Source organism: Dipteris shenzhenensis, chromosome 2 (assembly GCF_047967505.1).
Source record: "Dipteris shenzhenensis isolate YYH24624 ecotype China chromosome 2, Dip_SZ_1.0, whole genome shotgun sequence".
Taxonomy (NCBI): domain Eukaryota; kingdom Viridiplantae; phylum Streptophyta; class Polypodiopsida; order Gleicheniales; family Dipteridaceae; genus Dipteris; species Dipteris shenzhenensis.
This window is the reverse complement of record NC_141597.1, coordinates 31,631,984-31,651,153: the sequence shown is the minus strand read 5'-3', so window position 1 is coordinate 31,651,153 and position 19,170 is coordinate 31,631,984. Positions and strand designations below refer to the sequence as shown.

The window sequence follows — 19,170 nt, the reverse complement described above, 5'->3', positions numbered from 1 at the left end:
TCAAACTTACTCCCTCGAAGATTACTTGGTCTGAGCTAATCAATATGTTTAATACTTGGCCTGAGCATGTTTGTCCCTCCTATATTATTTCGCCTCCTCTCTATTAATTAATTTCTCCGTCCAATTAACCTTGATCCTTCTTAACGTAGAGGTCCTTGCAACATTTTGAGAAAGCATTTTCTTTGGCACATACAAAGGCCTCCAAGTTGAAAATTTTAAAGGTTCATGACTACAAAACCCACCCATAACGACTACATAAGCGATGCAAACCTCTGTAATTTTTTTGTGAATTTAGAGTTGTTACCAAAGTCAAACTCATCCAGTTGCTAACTTACACCAGCAACGACTCAAATTGAGTCATTCTAATGTTGAGGATGGTGTAAATTGCACCATACCTCTAGGACATTAGGGTTAGGGTTTGCCCCTAATGCCCTAGAGGTATGGTGCAATTTACACCATCCTCAACACCCCCTCTTAAATTGCACTGGGTAAGTAGAGGGTGCATGTACAAGACCTTTTTGTGTTTTGTTTGGTGCATATGATAGCATCCAAAACTGAAAAGAAAAACTGGAAGAAATTAGAGTAGTATGTGCATATGTGAGGACAGTGTGACTACGTAGCGGAATCATGTACAATGATTACAATTTATGATCCTGTACATATCATGCATTTCCTCCTCTTAAGTTGTTGGTCATCCCTCGCCTTTGGGAATAAAATCCAGAAGATAGGCTAAAGGGAAGAGGAAGGAAATATGCAGAAAGTAAACTCCACCTAGATCAAAGACTAGTCGATTGAAAGATGACTACGTGGAGAACTATGCCGAACATGTCAAAGCTGAACATGTCATAAGTCACCATGGATTGTGGAGCTGCTTTGTAAAAGAGGCATCTAGATGTGAAGCTAGTGATGTAGTTGTGAAGAAAGAATCCAGTAGGTTGTGACATATGAGGGTGTCACCAACCCAAAAGAACTGACAACAATGTTGGAGGTATGTTGTATTAGAAGTATAATCTCTATTGAATGATGCGGGATCGAAGAAGACCACATAGTCGGTGTGGTCATAGTGATCCAGGGGCTTCATAAAAGCTAGGGCCGAAGGTGCAAGTGTGATACACTGCTTTGCTGATGAAGAGGCCCATAAAACTGACAAGGTATAGCAACCTATCAAACCTGTATTGTCAACTGTCCTTACATGATGTAGTCGGGACATGATGACTGTCATAAGCTCAACTTGATGTAGGGATTGCATCATGTTAAGAGTGTATATGATAGCCTTAAGTGCTTGATGAAACATCAAGTCTCCCTAAGTTGCGCTATTACTGAACGTGATGATGTCCATTGCACTGGGGCATGAATGATCTATGGATCGGAAGAGGTAGTGATCATTGGATCCAAGAGTGGTGCAATGCGGCATGACTGAGCCGATGTTGGAATGTCTTGAAAAGTAATGTGAGGATCTGTACTGCTCATGGAAATTGTGTCCATGGTATACTCCATGTCAGAGGTGAAGGCATCAATAATGGATGCTAGAATGAAATGAGATGAATGCGTTGTCGCATGTATCTCTGCATGTGGCAGATGATGTGAGTGCCTCATACTGAGGACTTACATGTTGAATAACTGCATGACCACTGGTGAACTCCTACTAAGCATCTGCATCTGATGTGACAATAGATGGAATTGGATCCATGCATGAAAGTGATGGTTGTACATCACTGAAATCAAACTGTGTTGATGTAGATGGGACTGGGGGCTTACCGTCAAATGTGCCTCATGCTGAGGGTTTATTGTGGAATGTGCATGATAAAAAAATGTGGATTGATCCATGCTAACATCCGAAGCGTCTGCATCTGATCTCTTAAGGCCAATGAGGATTGAGTCTGCATCATAGACTAGTACATATCCTATGGCAATGAATGGTAGTAGTAGGTTCGATTTCCACTCACGGATCTCATCCAGAGTCATGATTGGTGTATTATCAATTGTGTGATGTGAATAAGTCCATGTTGGAGATGGTCTGGTGCTCTGTGCAAGAGGCTTACCAATGTATCAGCGAGAGTGTCTACCCATGAGAACATTGTGAAAGGCTACCACTGGGGGACTTATGCTAGACAATCAATAACCAAGTCATTTGAGAATTGCGTGGATGCTAAGGATCAAGCCTGTAGTGAAATGATGACAACTGAGTATCAGGAGTAGCCAAGAGGCTATATAAGACTGATGTGTATGTGTGTAGGAAGCAATGCCACAAATAGTCATGAAAATGACTGTACATTTGTGGCATGTGTGTGTGCAAATGTGCAACAATCTTGAATTTGAGAAGAAAAACTCTGCCAAGTGTCACATTATGTGATGAACTGCCGAATGCCAAGAGTATTGAACTGGTGTCAGATGTGTGAACGTGTAACCGATGATAGATCCAATGGGACTGACACTGATGGGAACTAATTGGGTAATGTGGCAATGGCTAACTTGTCTTGGTGGAGTTGGATCTCCTCTATGGTGGTGCTAGTCTATAGCTAGACTACACGTCGAAGCATAAAATACAACAATGAATTTTATCTCGATTCATTTTATGTGCTGGCTATGCTGCAATGGATCAGGATGTGGTTCCAATGATGAGGATGCCCTGTGGAAATGTTAGAGAGCAAATCTGAGGTGCTCAATGTATAGAGCATGATTTGGCAATCATTTTTGTTTTGGATCACCCCCGGATCACCACAAAATTCTGCCTAGATCAAAAGTTATGACTCTCATAAGGATGGCCAAATTTTGATCCAAAGAGGGTGATCAAAATCATGAGATGGCTTTATGATGACATGGCACTATGGAGAGCAAAAGTGTGCCTGTGAAGAGAACTGTGTAGTAGCTGCCACTCTGCCACATGGCATGTTGATTGGGCAAGCTGACTGTGCTGCTAAACTGGGCGGCCGCTTTTGCTAAGCTGGCAGATAGGTGCTTAGGTGGTAGGTGGCTGGGCCTGCTGAGGTGGCAAGTGGTGATGAGTCTGACGTGGGATGGATGACATGAACTACCACATGATATGGTAGCCAGCTGCTGTTGCTATCGTGGCATCGATGATGTGGCACTTGGGTTGGCCTACAATGCTGATGTGGATGTGCCATATGTCACGTTGATGTGGTAAGATAAGCCTGTGTGCGACGTGGCACTCTATTGACCACTGAAAAGCTTAACTCATCCACCACATAGCAATTCCACGTGGCTAAATTCTAAAAAGAGGGAGGAACGTTCCACCGACGACGGAGAAAGGCTATGGCGATGTCGGAGTCGGCTGTTGGACTGTCGTGCTCAGCGCGTTGACGGACGGAGTGTTGAAGTCGGGAACTGAAGGCCGGGTGCTAGCTATTGAAGTTCGGCATCGTGAGTTGCTCCATGAGCTATTTGGAGACGCGCTTGGCACAAGTGCGTTGCTGCGATTGCTCATCATCATAGACGAGCACTGAGTCGTAGCGGTTGTGGCTGAGGGTGAAGTCGTTCACTGCAGCTCGAGTCCCTGTGTAGAGGCGGTTGTTATGTGCCATGTGTAGATGGGAGTCCGGTCGTGGGTGCCGGTGCTGCTATGTTGCCGCTGGACTTTGGAGTAGAAGTCGAAAAGGTCGAAGGGAGCGTTGCTTTGAAGGTGGTCGAAGTGCTTCTCAGTTGTGGAGGAGCCTAGGCCGAGCTGATCGCTGTCTGTGTTGCACACGCCGTTGCTATGTGGATTTGCCATTTTGAAGTGTTGTTGGCATCATAGTACTTTGTTGGAGATCCATTTTTGCGTTGCGAGTGACACGGAGGCGTTGAAGGGCTGTGGTGTAGATTCCGTTTGTAGATGTATGGAGGTTGGGTGGAGAGCCGTTGGAGGCCAGGGCAAAGCTCGTTGAAGACGTAGTTAGCCGGTTGTGTGGAGATGGCGTTGCAAGTTGGTCATGGAAACCGCACGTAGTTTGCCGTGTGCTGTGCATAGACATCGAAGGTACACTGGTTGTGCGTAGGAGTCGAGTTGTGGATGCAGTTATTGAGACTCATTGAAGGCTCGTTTGGTTGTGAGCCATTACAGCTCGTTTGGATGAGTTCTTTTGGCAAGGCGCCTCCCATGGAATCCTGTGGTTGAGCTACTTTCTAGCAAGCTCTAGAGTCATTTTGGTTGGCTCTGCCCCTTGCAGAGCTGTAGTCAAAGGAGTCGTTGTAGGTTGAGCTGTGAGAGCTTCCATGGTGCTGGCCTTTGCACGAGCTTTGTTGAAGGCCTTAAGTCTCAGAAGAACCAAAGTTAGAAAGGAACCGAACCTTCGTTAAAACCATGAACTGTCTCTCAAGATGGAGTCAAGAGACTAACTCTCTTTCTTTATTATCAACACTAAATTTCCCAAAGAAACCCATGGACTTTCAAAACACCATAACTAGAGCTCCAAATATCAGATCTCGGAGCTTTCTGAAGTAAATCGAAGAGGAGAAGATGCTCTACAACATGAACTCTACGAGAGAAGAAGATGCATCAAATAGAGGCTTTCTTGCCTCGACGAAGCAAGGGCTTGCATGCATTGACGGAACAAGGGCTCGTGCTCTCTCTCAATAGAAATCTCTCTCAATGAAAGATGCCTCACGGAAGGAGGGCTTGACACTCATGAAAGGAGTGGGAGCACCATCGGCTCTGATACCATGATAGCGAAAGTGAGAGAGGGAGAGGGAGAGAGGAGTGCACACGATATAGCTACCTATACACTGTGTTGTATTGAACATAAACATGAATCTATACATGAGTTCCCCTTAGAGTTAGGGTTAGGGTTTGCCCCTAATGCCCTTGAAGTATGGTGCAATTTACACCATCCATCTTGTGTGCACTCCCCTCTCTCCCTCTCTCATTTCTGCTATCATTTATGACCCTAAGCCTATTAAAAATTTTGAGTCATTTAATGACTCAAATTATGGTTTTTAAAAAATGAGTCGTTAAACGACTCAAAAGTCATTTAACGACTCTTTTTTTTAAAAACTGTTTGGACCGTTAAACGACTCAAATAGACCTGGGAACAAAAACAAGACATTACAGATACATAAACAAGCTCTAGAGTTGCAGTTTCACATCTCCATTTTCTACTTGGTCTTCTTATATCTCCATTTTCTACTTGGTCTTCTTATATCTTCATTTTTTACTTGGTCTTCTTAGGTCTCCATTTTCTATTTCTAATCCCTTAACTATTGGAGTTTATTGTTCAAGCATGTCACTCTAAGCACAAGTAACTTTCACATACCTTAATTCTATTTTTCTTTGATTAAAAAGTTTTGCATATTATTTTATGAATGAAGAGAGTACAAAAATGGTTTACTTTTTTCCCCACATTGTTAGGATGCTTATGAACCATATTTTATATATGAAGCATGGAAAATATGGTAGTGATTGCTCCACGCAGTCTAACTTGCTAAACTAGTTTATTTAATAACTTATATTTGATTTTATTAAAAGACAATAAATTTCAATCTAGTTATAGATGCAAACATACAATGAAAGTAAGTAAACATATTAATGATCCAAACATAAAAGAGTTTATACAAGGCCAATTACGCCTATAGTCATGTCTCTAGCTAGTACTCACAATGGGATCTCAATCCCACTCTCTCATCTACTAATGCTGCCAGCCCTCTAATCCCTCATCTCCAATATCCTAGCCCTGCTCCCATCTTGCACCACCTGAACCATCACCACCTTTGGCACCATGACCATCTCCACTAGCATTGCTATCTGATCCATCATGGTCATCACCACTTTCATCTGCATTTTCCTCTTTGTCATCTTCTTGCCCCTCTTGTGTAGCTCTTCGTGCCTCCTCTTCAAATTCCTCTCCCTCTACCTCCTGCATCCAATATACCACATACTAGATCAATTTATATTTCATGAGCCTACAAGATTCCATGAGATCCCTACTCGCTTAAACAATATTAAAACAAAAACATGCATACAGGAAGCCTGTGAATTTTCAAAGTAAACATAATGTGTTAGAAATATATATAGAGTCAAGCAATAATATGATGAATTATTTAGAAATATATATAGAATCAAGCAATAATATGATGAATTATTTAGACATAAGATACCACCAACAAACACATAATACCCATCTCATGTAGCCTCCTACGACGAGCAAGGTATTCAAGTAGGGTATCCTCTCCCATCTCCTCCTTTGTAGGGTCTCATCCGTAACCTTCACGTGCATTAAATTGAATATTATTATTTTCAAATAAATATGGATTATTGAGTTAAAGAATATTGTTAAACTATACTTATACTCACAAATTGAGCAAGAAAGCTCCACTTGCCTCCTTTGCCCAAGCATTGCACTATCCCCTTTTCTGTTCTTTTTCTTGCTGCATCTTTTTGGTGTGTCCATGGCGAAGGTAAAATCAACTGTTGAAAAGAATGGCACTTGTAATGTATGTAAATTTAATGAATTTCAAGGTGCGTATGTGATATATGCAATTTAATATGATGCGTTACAAGTTACCTTTTTGTTTCTTATTTCTTTATGAAAGAAACTCCATGAGGCCTTTGATACACTCAAAGGTCTCATGACATTTTCCCACACATGCTTTTCTCCTGCATACAATCATAATAGAAAATTTTTTAGGATACTAAATGCAAGAGAAGAGTGTTTTACATATAAGACATAACACATGAACTAGTAAGATGACATTATCTACACAATACAAGTACCACATTGTCAATAGACTAGAGTTTTCTTATCTTTGATAATGGTTTGCAAACCTAGGATCTTAAGCAAATTGCATTTGCACTTTATATTCATTAAAGTGTTTTTCATTTCTTGTGCAATGGTTGGTACTAAAACTAGTATGCTCAAATAGACTTTCATTTACATTATATATTCATGAAAGTGTTTTTTTAAAGTTTGCATAGATATGGTTTGTAAAACTAGCATACTCAAATCGAATCTCGTTTTAATTTAATTTTCATTAAAATATTTCTCATAGCTTTTGTAATGGTTGGAAAAGATAAGGTACTAAATGTTGAAAAAAATGTTATGGCATGTATTTCTTCCATATAGGATAGGATTTTGGAAATGAGTCATAGGACTGTCATAGGTACACCATCACCACCGCCTATACATGGGCTCTCTAGCACCCATGTCTCCGAATAGCTACCATCATCACATCAACAACAGAGGAGAATTCTCTATCACGAGATACCGAGTGCAAATTTGAGGAGAAGAGCACATGTTGGTGTGTAGATTGCAAGGCCTTCTCCACCAGCAGAAATTAATAAAATGTGGTGATCATGAGATGTTTAGAGGTAGATGGCCAAGTGCATTAGGACGTAGCCGTGTTGCACCAATACCCCAGGTATGTATATATTTAATACATTCTTTTAAGATTTACTTTTTTTTCTTGCTCCATAATTTTGTATAAATATGAATGATATTTTAGGACACTGAGACAAGACAACCTCAAATCACACTTGAAGAGGAGGAGCAAGAACATTCATTGCATGATCATGATGATATTTCTAGCAATATTAGTGAATGTTTGACTTGTGGTAGGCATGCAATTGTATGTTTGTAGCGAGATATTAGTACAAGAGATGATCGTTCATCATCAACTATGAGTATTGGTGCTACGATAGAGACCTCCAGTGACTATCCACTTCCTTCTAGGTTGGCACAGCTTGTAAGGAATTACGATCGTAGAGCATATGGTGCTTGGCTACAGCATGACCTTCCTCATGACTGAGAGTTCTCTTATTGGGGTCATCGATACATGATAGATCCATCTATAGTTAGTGGTGCCAATCGAGGATTATATATTTTGCAGGATGTTCATGTACTGAGTGATTGTGTTGTCACATTGATGCCATATTGTGGTCCTGAGTATTCACGGGTGATTGGCACTTGCTATCTGAAGGGGAATCGGTATAGGAATACATCACCAAGATGAAGGTGGTGCAAGATCAACTGGCAGAAGTTGGTCAAAGGATGAGCTTGACTAGGATGACAAGATTGTTGTTGGGAATGATCCCCCGAAGCTATAATGGTTTTGTGACTACAATGACTATAGGGCACCGGGTGGCATAGGTGACTTTCAACAAGCTGGTTCCACTGCCACTTTAGCAAGAGGCTTGGGAAAATAAGTATGATGGTATGAACAAGTATGACAAGGCCCTAGTAGCAGAGGAAAAGAGCAAAGGAAAGGGCAAGGATAAGCCTAGCAAAGGCAAGACGATAGAGTAGACTCTTTAGATGAAGACAACAAGAAGAAGTGCTTCCACTGTGATGAAACATGACATTTTCTGAAAGATTGAAAAAAGAAGAAGGCTAGTCAAAAGAAGAAGTGTTCCACCTCAAAGTCAGAGGAGTCCGCTTAGGTGGCAATAGGCAAACTTTTCGTAGTGCCCACTCCATGTGTAGCAGAGGTTAGATACATGGAACTTGGTGTTACTATCAGGGTGTCAGACATTGAGGAATGGTCTAAAGAGGAGTCAGGATCCTTTGTGAAGGTGATGGAAAACGGCGAGTGCCTGGAATCATCTAGGTGCTTGGTTTTGGTTGCTAAAGCAGAGGAGGACTCTTCGAAAGGACCTGGAGACTCAGAGTCAGGCGGTCACTGTGACTTAGAGGGGGACAACAACAAAGAACCACAATTAGAGCTTGGAAATCCAGGAAAACTAGATTTGTGCCTAGGATATGATGCCCTGGGTAAGGTGTTTGGTTGTAGACCTAGCCAGATGGAGGATGGCTTGAAATAGACCCTAAGAGCTTGGTTCCTGGAGGACTTCAGGCTATTCACCCATCATGAGGGGGACATGTGGAGGTAATTGGTATTCGAAGAGATCGAGTTCAAAGGCAAGTTTGTGACTAAAGGTGGTGGGGCCATTAGATGCTGCTAAAGATGGACCTATGTACTAGAATGATGTGTGAAAGCGAAACCATACCTGATGGTGGAGTAGGCTCCACTAGTTGAAAAGCTAGAGAAGGACTATTTTGACATCGGACGTTTCCAGATGGCTATGACATGGGAGCTACTAGAATATCATCATCGACGTGTTGGTGTTGGGCCAATGTGGGTCAGTGAGAGGGGGTTGGACCAAAGAGAGAAAGGAAAGCATGGGCTTACCACATGGACATCATAAGGAGAAGAGAGAACCTGGCAGATGGAAGACACCATGGAGTACATCAGGGACTTGGACAGGCCACGTGGATGTTTAGGATTGGTTGAGGTAGATCTGCGCAAGAGAACAAGACTAGAGCAGAGGCAATGAGATGGCATGTGACGTTACAAGTGTACAGGGCTATATAGACCACACATGCAACAATAAAGGCAATACAATAGCAAGAAGTGTTGGTCTGATTAGACAGGTTGGTTGGACTGGGGAGAGCCAACCAACTAGGCCTATTTATAGTCTAGATACAAGGTTGGGCCTTGCATAGAAGTGTAGGCCAAAGGCCCTTATTTTGAGTTCCCCTTTGGGGCAGATTTTGAGGCAATAAAGTCAAACAAGAAGGGGCTGAGTGGGTTGGCTAGATCTCCCCCTCCTGGCCGGGCTCTTGGGCCTATAAAAGTTAGGCCTTGTGGCCTCATTTTAGATCTAGTTGGAGTAGCAAGTAGCTAGCAAATAGCAGCAGTGCGGGAGCATCCCCTTGGGCCTATTCTCAGGAGGTGAAGGGAGCACAAGGAAATGCAGAGTAAGAGCTAGGAAAGCCACCCACGTAGGCTAGTCTCTAGACAACAAGGTGAAGGGATCCTTTGGATGAAGACTCTACATATGCTCGGTGGAGCACGTAGAATTAGACATCTAGAGGTGCCAGGCATTTGACAGAAGAACCTTTTGGTATTGTATCTTGTCCAATTTGTGGATGGACGGAAATATAAAGTGTTGCTTCTATATTTGTCTCTGAGCATTGTCTATTTGCTAGTCTACATATATACTTGAATGTTGTGAAGTACACACAATTGATAAAGCATTGATTCCATAGTGAAAAATTTGCGTGTAATTCCTAGGCTATTAGTCTTTTGCTACAGGCTACCCTTTGTGTGAAAGAGGTAAACTTTTCTAACAACAGACGTGTTTACAGCTCATTGCTTTGGGTTGCAGTGATAATGGACCAAAGAGTTTGAGTTCATTACCAAGGATTCCTGTATGTGATGAGTTCACTACTACTTGGATACTGAATGTGATGTGTTCCATAGTTCACATTACTCATTGGGAACTCAGTGCGGGTGGCTTGGGAAATCACAAGAGAATGTGACTTCTTTTCTATTCGAGGTGGTGCTTCTTTGAGTATCCAGGCTATTGGGAGCATTCTCCTGGGACACTTCCATCTTGAAGGGTCCATGGTAGCATCTTCATCAACTAGCTTCTTCAGATTATTTGTAAAGAGAGGGTGTTAGAGTCATTAGCATCTCAGGTAATTGGCATCTCAGGTATACGTTAGAGAGTGAGGGCTTTTTATGGGCATGCCCACCCTCTTTCAGGCTACGTATAGGGAGAGATTAGAGGCCCCTTTGTAGGGCTAGGGTTGTAGAGCACTGAAAGCCTAGAGTAGTGGGATGGTATGGCAGATCCTAGGTGCTTGGCATGCCCTTTCATAAGGCTAGGCATGGTCTGGGATAGACGACCAGTAGGTCTCGTCAGCCAGGCCCTACTGCTTGGATCGACTACCTAGGTCGGACAATTCAGTACCCCAAGTTACTGCCCTATTTATAGGGCCACCCTCCTCCCTTTTCTAGGATCTACTAGAGCAGTTCCTCTCTTGTATTGTTGGGATCTTCCCTTGCTTTATATATGTAGTCATCATTGCCTCTCTCTCTCTCTCTCTCTCTCTCTCTCTCTCTCTCTCTCATGCTTCCATGCATTTTTCCACTCTCACACCACCCCCATATGTTTTCTCTCCTCTCTCTCTCTCTCTCTCTCTCTCTCTCTCTCTCTATTGCATGCTTCCATGCATTTTTCCACTCTCACACCACCCCCATGTCTTCTATGCCATCTATCTCCATCCCCCACCTATCTCTAACTCTAGAGTGTATCTATCCCCATCTACATCCATAATCTACGAACACAACTACCTCCTATCCTCCCCTCCCCTTATATTCAGCCCATATTTACATATTCAATCTAGTGGCCTCCATGTTCATATTCATTCCTAGTCCCATCTCCCATCTATCCCTCCATATTCATCCCATATATATCTATCTCTATCCTCCTACCCATTCCCTATATCCCATAGCAATTTTTTATATCATATTTATTTACCTTATCTATCCATACCTCTATTATTCATTTCATGTATCCCTCCACCTTTATTCAGCACATATGAATCTGGCACCTCCCCCCAAACTCCTCCTTTTTCTTCTTCCCCCGCATATCTACCTAGCTTCCTTTCCTTCTTCCCCTTTATGCTCTTGTGCCCCCTCCCCTCCCATATAAGTGCCCTCCTCTCCCCCCTACCTTCCCCAACTTCCTGGTCACACTCCCCCCTCAATCCTCAGTCCCCCCCTGTACTTCTGTCTTGCAAAGAAGCTTGTTTCCTACCTCGTCTAGCTTCTAGCCAGCTATAGTGCCAAGAGCTCCATCAATGAATGTCTAGGCAGACTTCAAGAGTGAGTGAGTGTAAAGCCTGCGAGTCTCCCTCCACAGAGAGAGAGAGAGAGAGATTTCCATATTCATTAAACTTATCTATCCATACCTTTATTATCCATTTCATGTATCCCTCCCCCTTTATTCAGCCCATATGTATACCCCATACCTAGCCGTTTCCTATATCCCATATGCATCCCATATCTACCTCCTATATTCATCTATCCCTCTCCCTATATTCTGTTGGAATGAGTGCAATCATGAGAGTGCATGAGGAGATGACATGTGGCAAATTAAAAAAAGGACTGATCCCACATGCAAAGTGGTAGTCCAAATACCAAGGCATATAAAGCCTAGGTGATAGGGACCTCCAATACCCCAGATCCACTTTGAGGGGTGGAGGTCCATGGAGTGGCTAGGTCGCTGAGGGTTGGGGCACCCTCAGTACATGGCTCCACATTAATAAAATGCCACCATGTCAAAAAGATCAACATATTTAGCCCATATGTATCCCCTATCTATTCCCCACATGCACCCCATATCTACCTCTTATGTTCATCTATCCCTTGCCCTAGATTCAACGCATATGTATCCCCCATCTATCCTCGATATGCAGTCTATATTACTCTTATATGCTTATATCCCTCGCCTAAATTCAGTTCATATGCAGCCCATATCTATATCTACCTCCTACCCACTCCCTATATCCCATCTATCTCCATCCCCACATTTGTATTTCATATATCTCCCATCTACATCCATAATCTACCTATCTTCCTCTCATCCAATGCCCACTACCCATCTCCATTCCTCTCATCCAATGCCACCCACCCCATCCCCTCATCTTCAACCCTTTCTCTAATCCCATCCATGACATTGCCCTATCTCATCCTTAATATTCTACTTACTCCCACCTTCGGGATTGGCATTAAATAACAATAGTGCAATATAAATTTGAATTAGGGAAACATTTATCCCATACCACAATAAAACATGCATGTTTCCAACATATAAATTGTACCTGGCGGTGTCACGCTAATGCTTCAAGAGCTCTCACATCTTATTGCATATCCATCCACTATCAAACTCCTCCAACAACTAGGCAATGATAAACTTCATGCTGTCTTCCACTTGATGCCTACAAATTTTTTTGAACAAATTAGTGAAACTAGAATAAATTTTAAAGAATTTGAATAAAACATTTGAAAAAACATACGTAGGCATGTATACTTTGACAAAGGGTTGCTTCCAGCGACAAAAAGACTATCTGTAGGCATCTCAAAGCCAAGAACGTCAAGATATCTACTGAGATAGGGAAACAACCTTTCAAGGAGATAATCGAGCATAATCATGGCTTTGTAGGTTGTCTCAAGTAGCATCTTGGAAAGCATAAGAGTGACGAGGATCTGACAATATCTCAATTTATGGATGTATGGGAATATTGGACCAACTTGAGACCTCGGAAGATTTCTTATTTCCTTTGGATGATGGCCTCACGAAGGCCTACCCATTGGCCCTTGGTTGGAGCAGGTACGGGTGGACAACAACTGCCAATGTTGCAGAGATACGGTGCTAGAGACGATCCCCTACTATCTCTGGGGTGCCTAGCAGCACAAAAGACCCAGCCAGCAGCTTTCAAGATTGTGGCTAGCACGTAGTGGATGCAATGATATTTTACTTAGGGGATGGTTGCATGAATTACAATAGGGTTTCACACTTTCTCGATTGACCTAGCCTCTCCAACTTACAAGATCTAGGGACAGCACATGGCTAGGATTGATGCACATGATGCAGTGCCTCGAACTCACGTACGCCTTGTGCCTTCGGTAGAGGACAATGTTTGGAAGACGGTGCCCATGATCACTGCTTTGAGCGTCTAGGTCACTCGGTGCAGCTTAGTGATAGAAGGATAGGTCCATTTAGCGGCCACTCTTGTCGTTATATGGCAAGGAATTATATACACGCTACATGCCATCTAGGAGTGTGAGACATCAGGTTGAGATCGACCACCAAAAGGCTAGAGCATTTTTGCAAGGCATGGCCTGCATGCACTTTTTATGTCCTCACCGCTAGAGGTATTCGCTTGATGTATAATCCTCCTCACTTCGTAGCCCTCGTTTCGAAGATTCCCTAAGTAGTGTGCAAGGTCTGCGAAAACAATCTGGTTTTTAGAGAACCCAGTTTTGTTTCTTTAGTTTTCTTCAATATAAAACTAACAATTCAATATAAAAACCAACACCATGTAAGCTTTTTAGCTTAGGGAAACAACAAACTCAATTTTACTTGCAGTGGACTCTTGCTTGAGTTATCGTTCTATGCAAAGGAATCGAGGTCCTGAATCTTGTTGCATTTATTGCACCTGCTGTGCAAGCTTTTCTGTAAAGAAGTTGGGCCTGCCTTGCCCATTTTTTGCCCATTTTTTGCACAAGCCACGAGGGCCTTAATGCAAAGACAAAGGGGGCAAAAGCCCGAATTTGCAAAAGGGTAAGTAGGGTTTATTTACAAGTTATTTCAGTTATAGATATTATGCAAGCTATTGACCTTGTGTAGTCAGAATCAAACATTTGCACATATCCTTAGTGCAGTCATTTGATTCAGTCAGCTTCCTTTGGGTTTTGAATCAGCTTCCTTTGGGTTCTTTGCATTTGTGCCTTAGCTACAATAGCTAATAATGACCTCTTTGGTGTGCTTGCTCCTAAAGACAAGCTTGATGGCACCAACTACCCCATCTGGTTATACATGACACGTCACATGTTGGTGGCCAAGAATTTGTGGAATATTGTTGCAGGTTTTGAGGTGCGACCTCTGTCATAGGCACCTGCCACTGCACCCATCACTACGGGTGGTAGTAATGTTGTGTTTCTTCATCTTCTCTCACTGCTGCCAATTCCTCCACCTCAGGAACAATCCACATAGGATGGCAGAGATGTCCAAGTTCATGCCTTAATTGCATTATCAGCTAAGAGGATGATAATCCCTTACATCAGGTCTTGCAGGACTGCAAAGGATTCATTATCATTATGTTAGAGAGAGACTATAAGCAAGGGATATTCACTTGTCTTGTGTGCCGACACAAGACAATTTGGCAAATATCTCCACCAAGGCTATTGGTCGACCCGAGTTTGAAGCTTTTCGGCAAGCTTTACACTTGATTCCATTTGTTACATGATCCAACCATCCCTGTACTTCCATAGATTGCTATATCCTTTTGGATGAACACATGCAACCATGGCATTAATTCCAGGTGTTTCCAAAGTACTTCACTCATACCATGGAGGGTATTGGTTAGGTTAGCCCTAGTATGGCCTTGTAGGCTAGTGCTAGTTCAATTCCTATCACATAAAGTTGCCCCATGAGTTGACCAGGCTAGGGTTCAGGGCTGGCCTTCATAGACTTGTCTTTTTACTTTATTTGTATCTTTTTGCACTTAAGTGCTGCTGCAATACATCTCTACAGTTTGACTTCTTGCTGTCAAGCTGTCTTCTTGCGGCTTGCTCTCACGCTTCCCTACAATTGCCCCCCAGTCTACTGTCCCTGGGGTTGGGCCGACCCAGATAGGGCAGTTTGGCCGTGTAATCCACATGACTAGAGTCTGTGTGTCAGGTGTCCAACCCCACCTCTTGCAGTCTTATGGCTGCCCTCCTGTATGCTGCCCCGACCTGCTATTGCAGGCCATCCTTGCAGGCCCTTGTGCCCGACCTGGACCAGTCCGATAGCCTGCTATTGGAGCCTCTTGCTGATGTAATTCCTGCCCGTACCAGGGCCTGCACCAGCTTCTGTACATCCCTTTCTCCAGGGTATGTGCCAGCCTTTCACACTAGACCACCCAACAGATTCTTCAAACTTCCATCACCCCAAAGACCACTATTTCCCTTTCAACTAAAAATACCAAACAGCTTTTTCCAGCAACCAATCAAGCTACTAGAAAGAGAGAAAGCAGAAAGAAGCTATTCCTTCCAACCAAGAAATCTCCACCCAAACCACTATAGCGCCACCAGTCGATCCACAAAACCTCTTAAACAATCCATCCAAGATTGATCTTGAAACAACTTTAGAAGTCAATTAGCACTCACAGCTTCAGATCTAATCTTCAACCCTCCCTCCTTAGGAGCAATCATTGCCTGCCAAGGAATGATACGAAACCTTTGTGTCCCATCTCCCTCATTGCATAGAAAGTTTCTCAGTTCTCTCTCAAGAACATTCCACCAAGACCTGCTAAAACAGCCAATTGAAGAAATGTAAACTAATAGAGCAGTCAACACATAATTGAGGATAATAATTCTAGCATCCCAACCAAAAATGCAAGACTCCATGGGGCCAATTTAGCTGTCATTTTTGAAAGGATCCAACCAAATCACTGCTAAGCAATAACCGCTGGCCTTACAGGACAGGCCAAGTGTCTCCATACAGATTCCAATTCCTAGCTCACTCCATCCAATCCAAAAGGCAAAGATTTTGAACTGATTGCAGATAGTCCCCGACACCTGACAGAACTTTCAAATAAGAGATAGCGAGTTCTCTACCTTTTGCTTGACAGCCACTGAGAGAGAGAGAGAGAGAGAGAGAGAGAGAGAGAGAGAGAGAGAGAGTCATCTGCAAAACATGCTGTTCTGAACCAAAGAAATCCGGGAGAAGCTCCTTGATTCAAATGCTAGAGCCTTAGCCATTATCTTGAAGAAGTATTCATAGTAGAAGATCGGTTACGAGTCGGATAATTTGAGTCGATTAGCCGTGTTGTGAACCACGGTAATTAATGCGACTAGTATTAACAAATTTAGGAAAGAAACCCTTCTCACATGTAGCTTAAACCATACACACACAGTCACTTTTTGATTAAGTTACAACAATGAACATAGAATTCCTTGGATAAACCAACAGGCCCCAGTTATTTATCATCCTCTAACCAAACAGAGCAGCTCAGAGTTCTTTTTCACAAAGCCCTTTATCCGACCAGATCTCTTTGAAATGTGAACCATTTATCCATGCAAGCAAGGATCTGCTCAGCTTTTGTATTCCAATCTTCATGCACACAGGCTCACTGCCCAGCAATTGATCTTACATGCTGAAGAAAACAGTCAGCAACTTCGTATCGCGGTGAGTATACAAAACCCCTTAACCGTGAACCTGATTCATATGATCACGCACACGTTTTATCCTAGCTACAACAAAAAAGATTTTGGATGGACAGTCACCCACCTTCAGCCAGTTAATCCTAGAATCGACACCGGCACTTGTCACAATCAAGACATTCCACAAAAACATTGAAGCTTATTGAGCCTATTCGTTGTTCTCTATCAACCGTTAAAGTTTGATAGCTAAATCAGAAAACTCTACCTTTCAGCTCAAAATATGTGGGACGTGACAACTTACTCGCGAGTCGCAATAGAGTTCCTTAGGTGACAAGCAAGAGGTATACATATTACAAGCATATATATGCATATAATATTTACAAAACCACAGATCCAGATATGACAAACACAAATCTGAAGGGTTTCCATTTGCTGTGCAATTCCATCCAACATCAACTAGAACCAGTCCTCCAGCTACTAGTTGTACAGTGGGTTATATCCTGCAGCAAACCTTCAAAGCATACAATTATGAACAGCTGTTGCCGAGTACACATTCTCTCAGCCTTATTGTATATTGAAACCCACTTCTACATACATTGCAAGATTTGATAGAATCCGTCCCCATCTGATCTTAGCTGCCAGAAGAATCTGACGGCTTTGAGGAGGAAACTACAGAAACTCCTAATTCATCACTGGTAGTGCTGGCACGAGAAGATCCTCCTCTAAAGTCTTGTTCCTGTTGTGCCTGTCTCAACTTGTTACACCATGAATCAAACGCTGCACTCAGATCAGGCCATGCCTTTCTAGACTTCAAACAGGTTCCAATCCAGATCTTGAAAATTTCTTCCTGATCCACCACTGGAAGAGTTCCAACAACAGCACACAGCCCTTCTTCTAAATTGTGCTGTAATGCGTTGACCTTTCCGAGATCATCAATATCATCACCTAATTTGGCAATGACTGGTAACCAAGTGGTGACCAGGGAAAGGCGTATTGATCTTGATATGATGACCTCTCCATTCTGCAAGGCTAGCAGCATACGCGCCAAAATGCAGAACAAGGTGTCCGTAAAAGGATTTTGGTATATCCTGGATACCATTAATTGCGCTAAATCATTTTCCTCGGCAAATGTTTTGACAGCGACGTCTGCTATTTGCAAAACGAATAACTCCTCAAGAAGCCAACGTAGGGCAGAACTAGCGACCTGCACCTGATGGGAATTCCACGAAAAAAAGTTAGCAAACTTTCTAAGCTGAATTTTAAGCAAATCCAGATTATTGTGTAGCTCTTTAAATAGAGCCATCTCATTGACAACTGCAAAGGCAGGGGATGTGGAAGGCTGAATGTTGGCATCAAGAACCCTCTCCGTGATCTCCCTTGCCTTCGGAGGAGCCCCATTGGAGACCAGAGAAAGCAATTCTCCTAATACATCCTTCATTATTTCCACGGGCTTGTAATCAGGTATACTTTCAGGATTGCTTAGCCTGGCAGCCAGGTCAGTCGTCAATTGGAGATGCCAGGATGCAAGAGAAGTCCTGATCGCGATCTCATCCTCAGAAGTCCAGGGCACAGCCTCTAGGAAGCACATACAAGCATCCACGCAGTCATGAAAGAGCAACTCTGCAGCCACTTCGAGGAGGTCAAGAGCATCTTGCACGCCAGAGAAAACGGTCTGCTTGATCTTATGAGGCATATACATGAGTTGAATGCAACGCTGATAAGTAAGAGGACGTTTGCATTGAAAGAGGGAGAGCTCAACGGGGCGAGAGGAATCCAAGGCCCATCGTTCGGAAAGTCTGGCTGCGAAATACTCAGAACGACGGAGAGGCTGAGAATGGAGGGGAAGGGGAGGAAGGGCCTCGCCGTCGCAAGGCAAGATGATCAAAAGGACATCTGCAGTTTGGGAGTCCCCAAAACGAGGAGCAAAGGCCGCCATCATCCAAGGAAGAAAGGCTCTCACAACATTATTATTTGTGGCTTCCTGCAAGGGACCCAATAAAACGCTCCTCGAACTTGGGGGAAACACGTGGGCCCCACTCCTTGGCTACCACTTGTCGTGTCCATTGACACCTCCCCTCCCCTCGCCTCCCCTCCCCTGCGAGGCGAGTCGAGTCTACGGGGACGTCTTTCCTGATATGGCTATGCCATCCATGGAGACTTGTGCATGTTTATTGTGCCTCCTACCGCCATAGCCCTAATGACCTTATCTCCTTCCCCCACTGCTTCACCTCTCCTTGAAACTGAAAACAAAGGATATCATTGTAGCTCCTAGGAATCTTGGAAGATCAGGATCCCTCAGATTGTTTCTCATAGCTTGACACCCCATAAGCAAAGTAAGAGGCAAAAAGATCTCATAAGTGCACGTAACAACCCAGTACGACTTTGCAGCAATCCACCAGGGCAATATAGAATGGTGATTCTCATAGCTTGATGCACCGTAACTGGAGTAAAAGGAGAGATGGGATCTCAAAAGGGCATGTAAAACACTGTGACTCCTGTATCAATCCACCAAGGTAGCGTGGA

At 43.2% G+C, this 19,170-nt stretch overlaps 1 protein-coding gene across 1 annotated transcript; it reads right to left on the bottom strand.

The window, feature by feature from the left end:
* Positions 1 to 16,948: 16,948 nt before the first annotated feature.
* LOC147904625 (BTB/POZ domain-containing protein At1g63850-like) lies at positions 16,949 to 18,613 on the bottom strand. Its single transcript, XM_087387684.1, has one exon. The coding sequence runs from the start codon at positions 18,584 to 18,586 to the stop codon at positions 17,279 to 17,281; it is 1,308 nt and encodes a 435-aa protein (XP_087243810.1). The 5' UTR covers positions 18,587 to 18,613; the 3' UTR covers positions 16,949 to 17,278.
* Between the last annotated feature and the right edge of the window lie 557 nt (positions 18,614 to 19,170).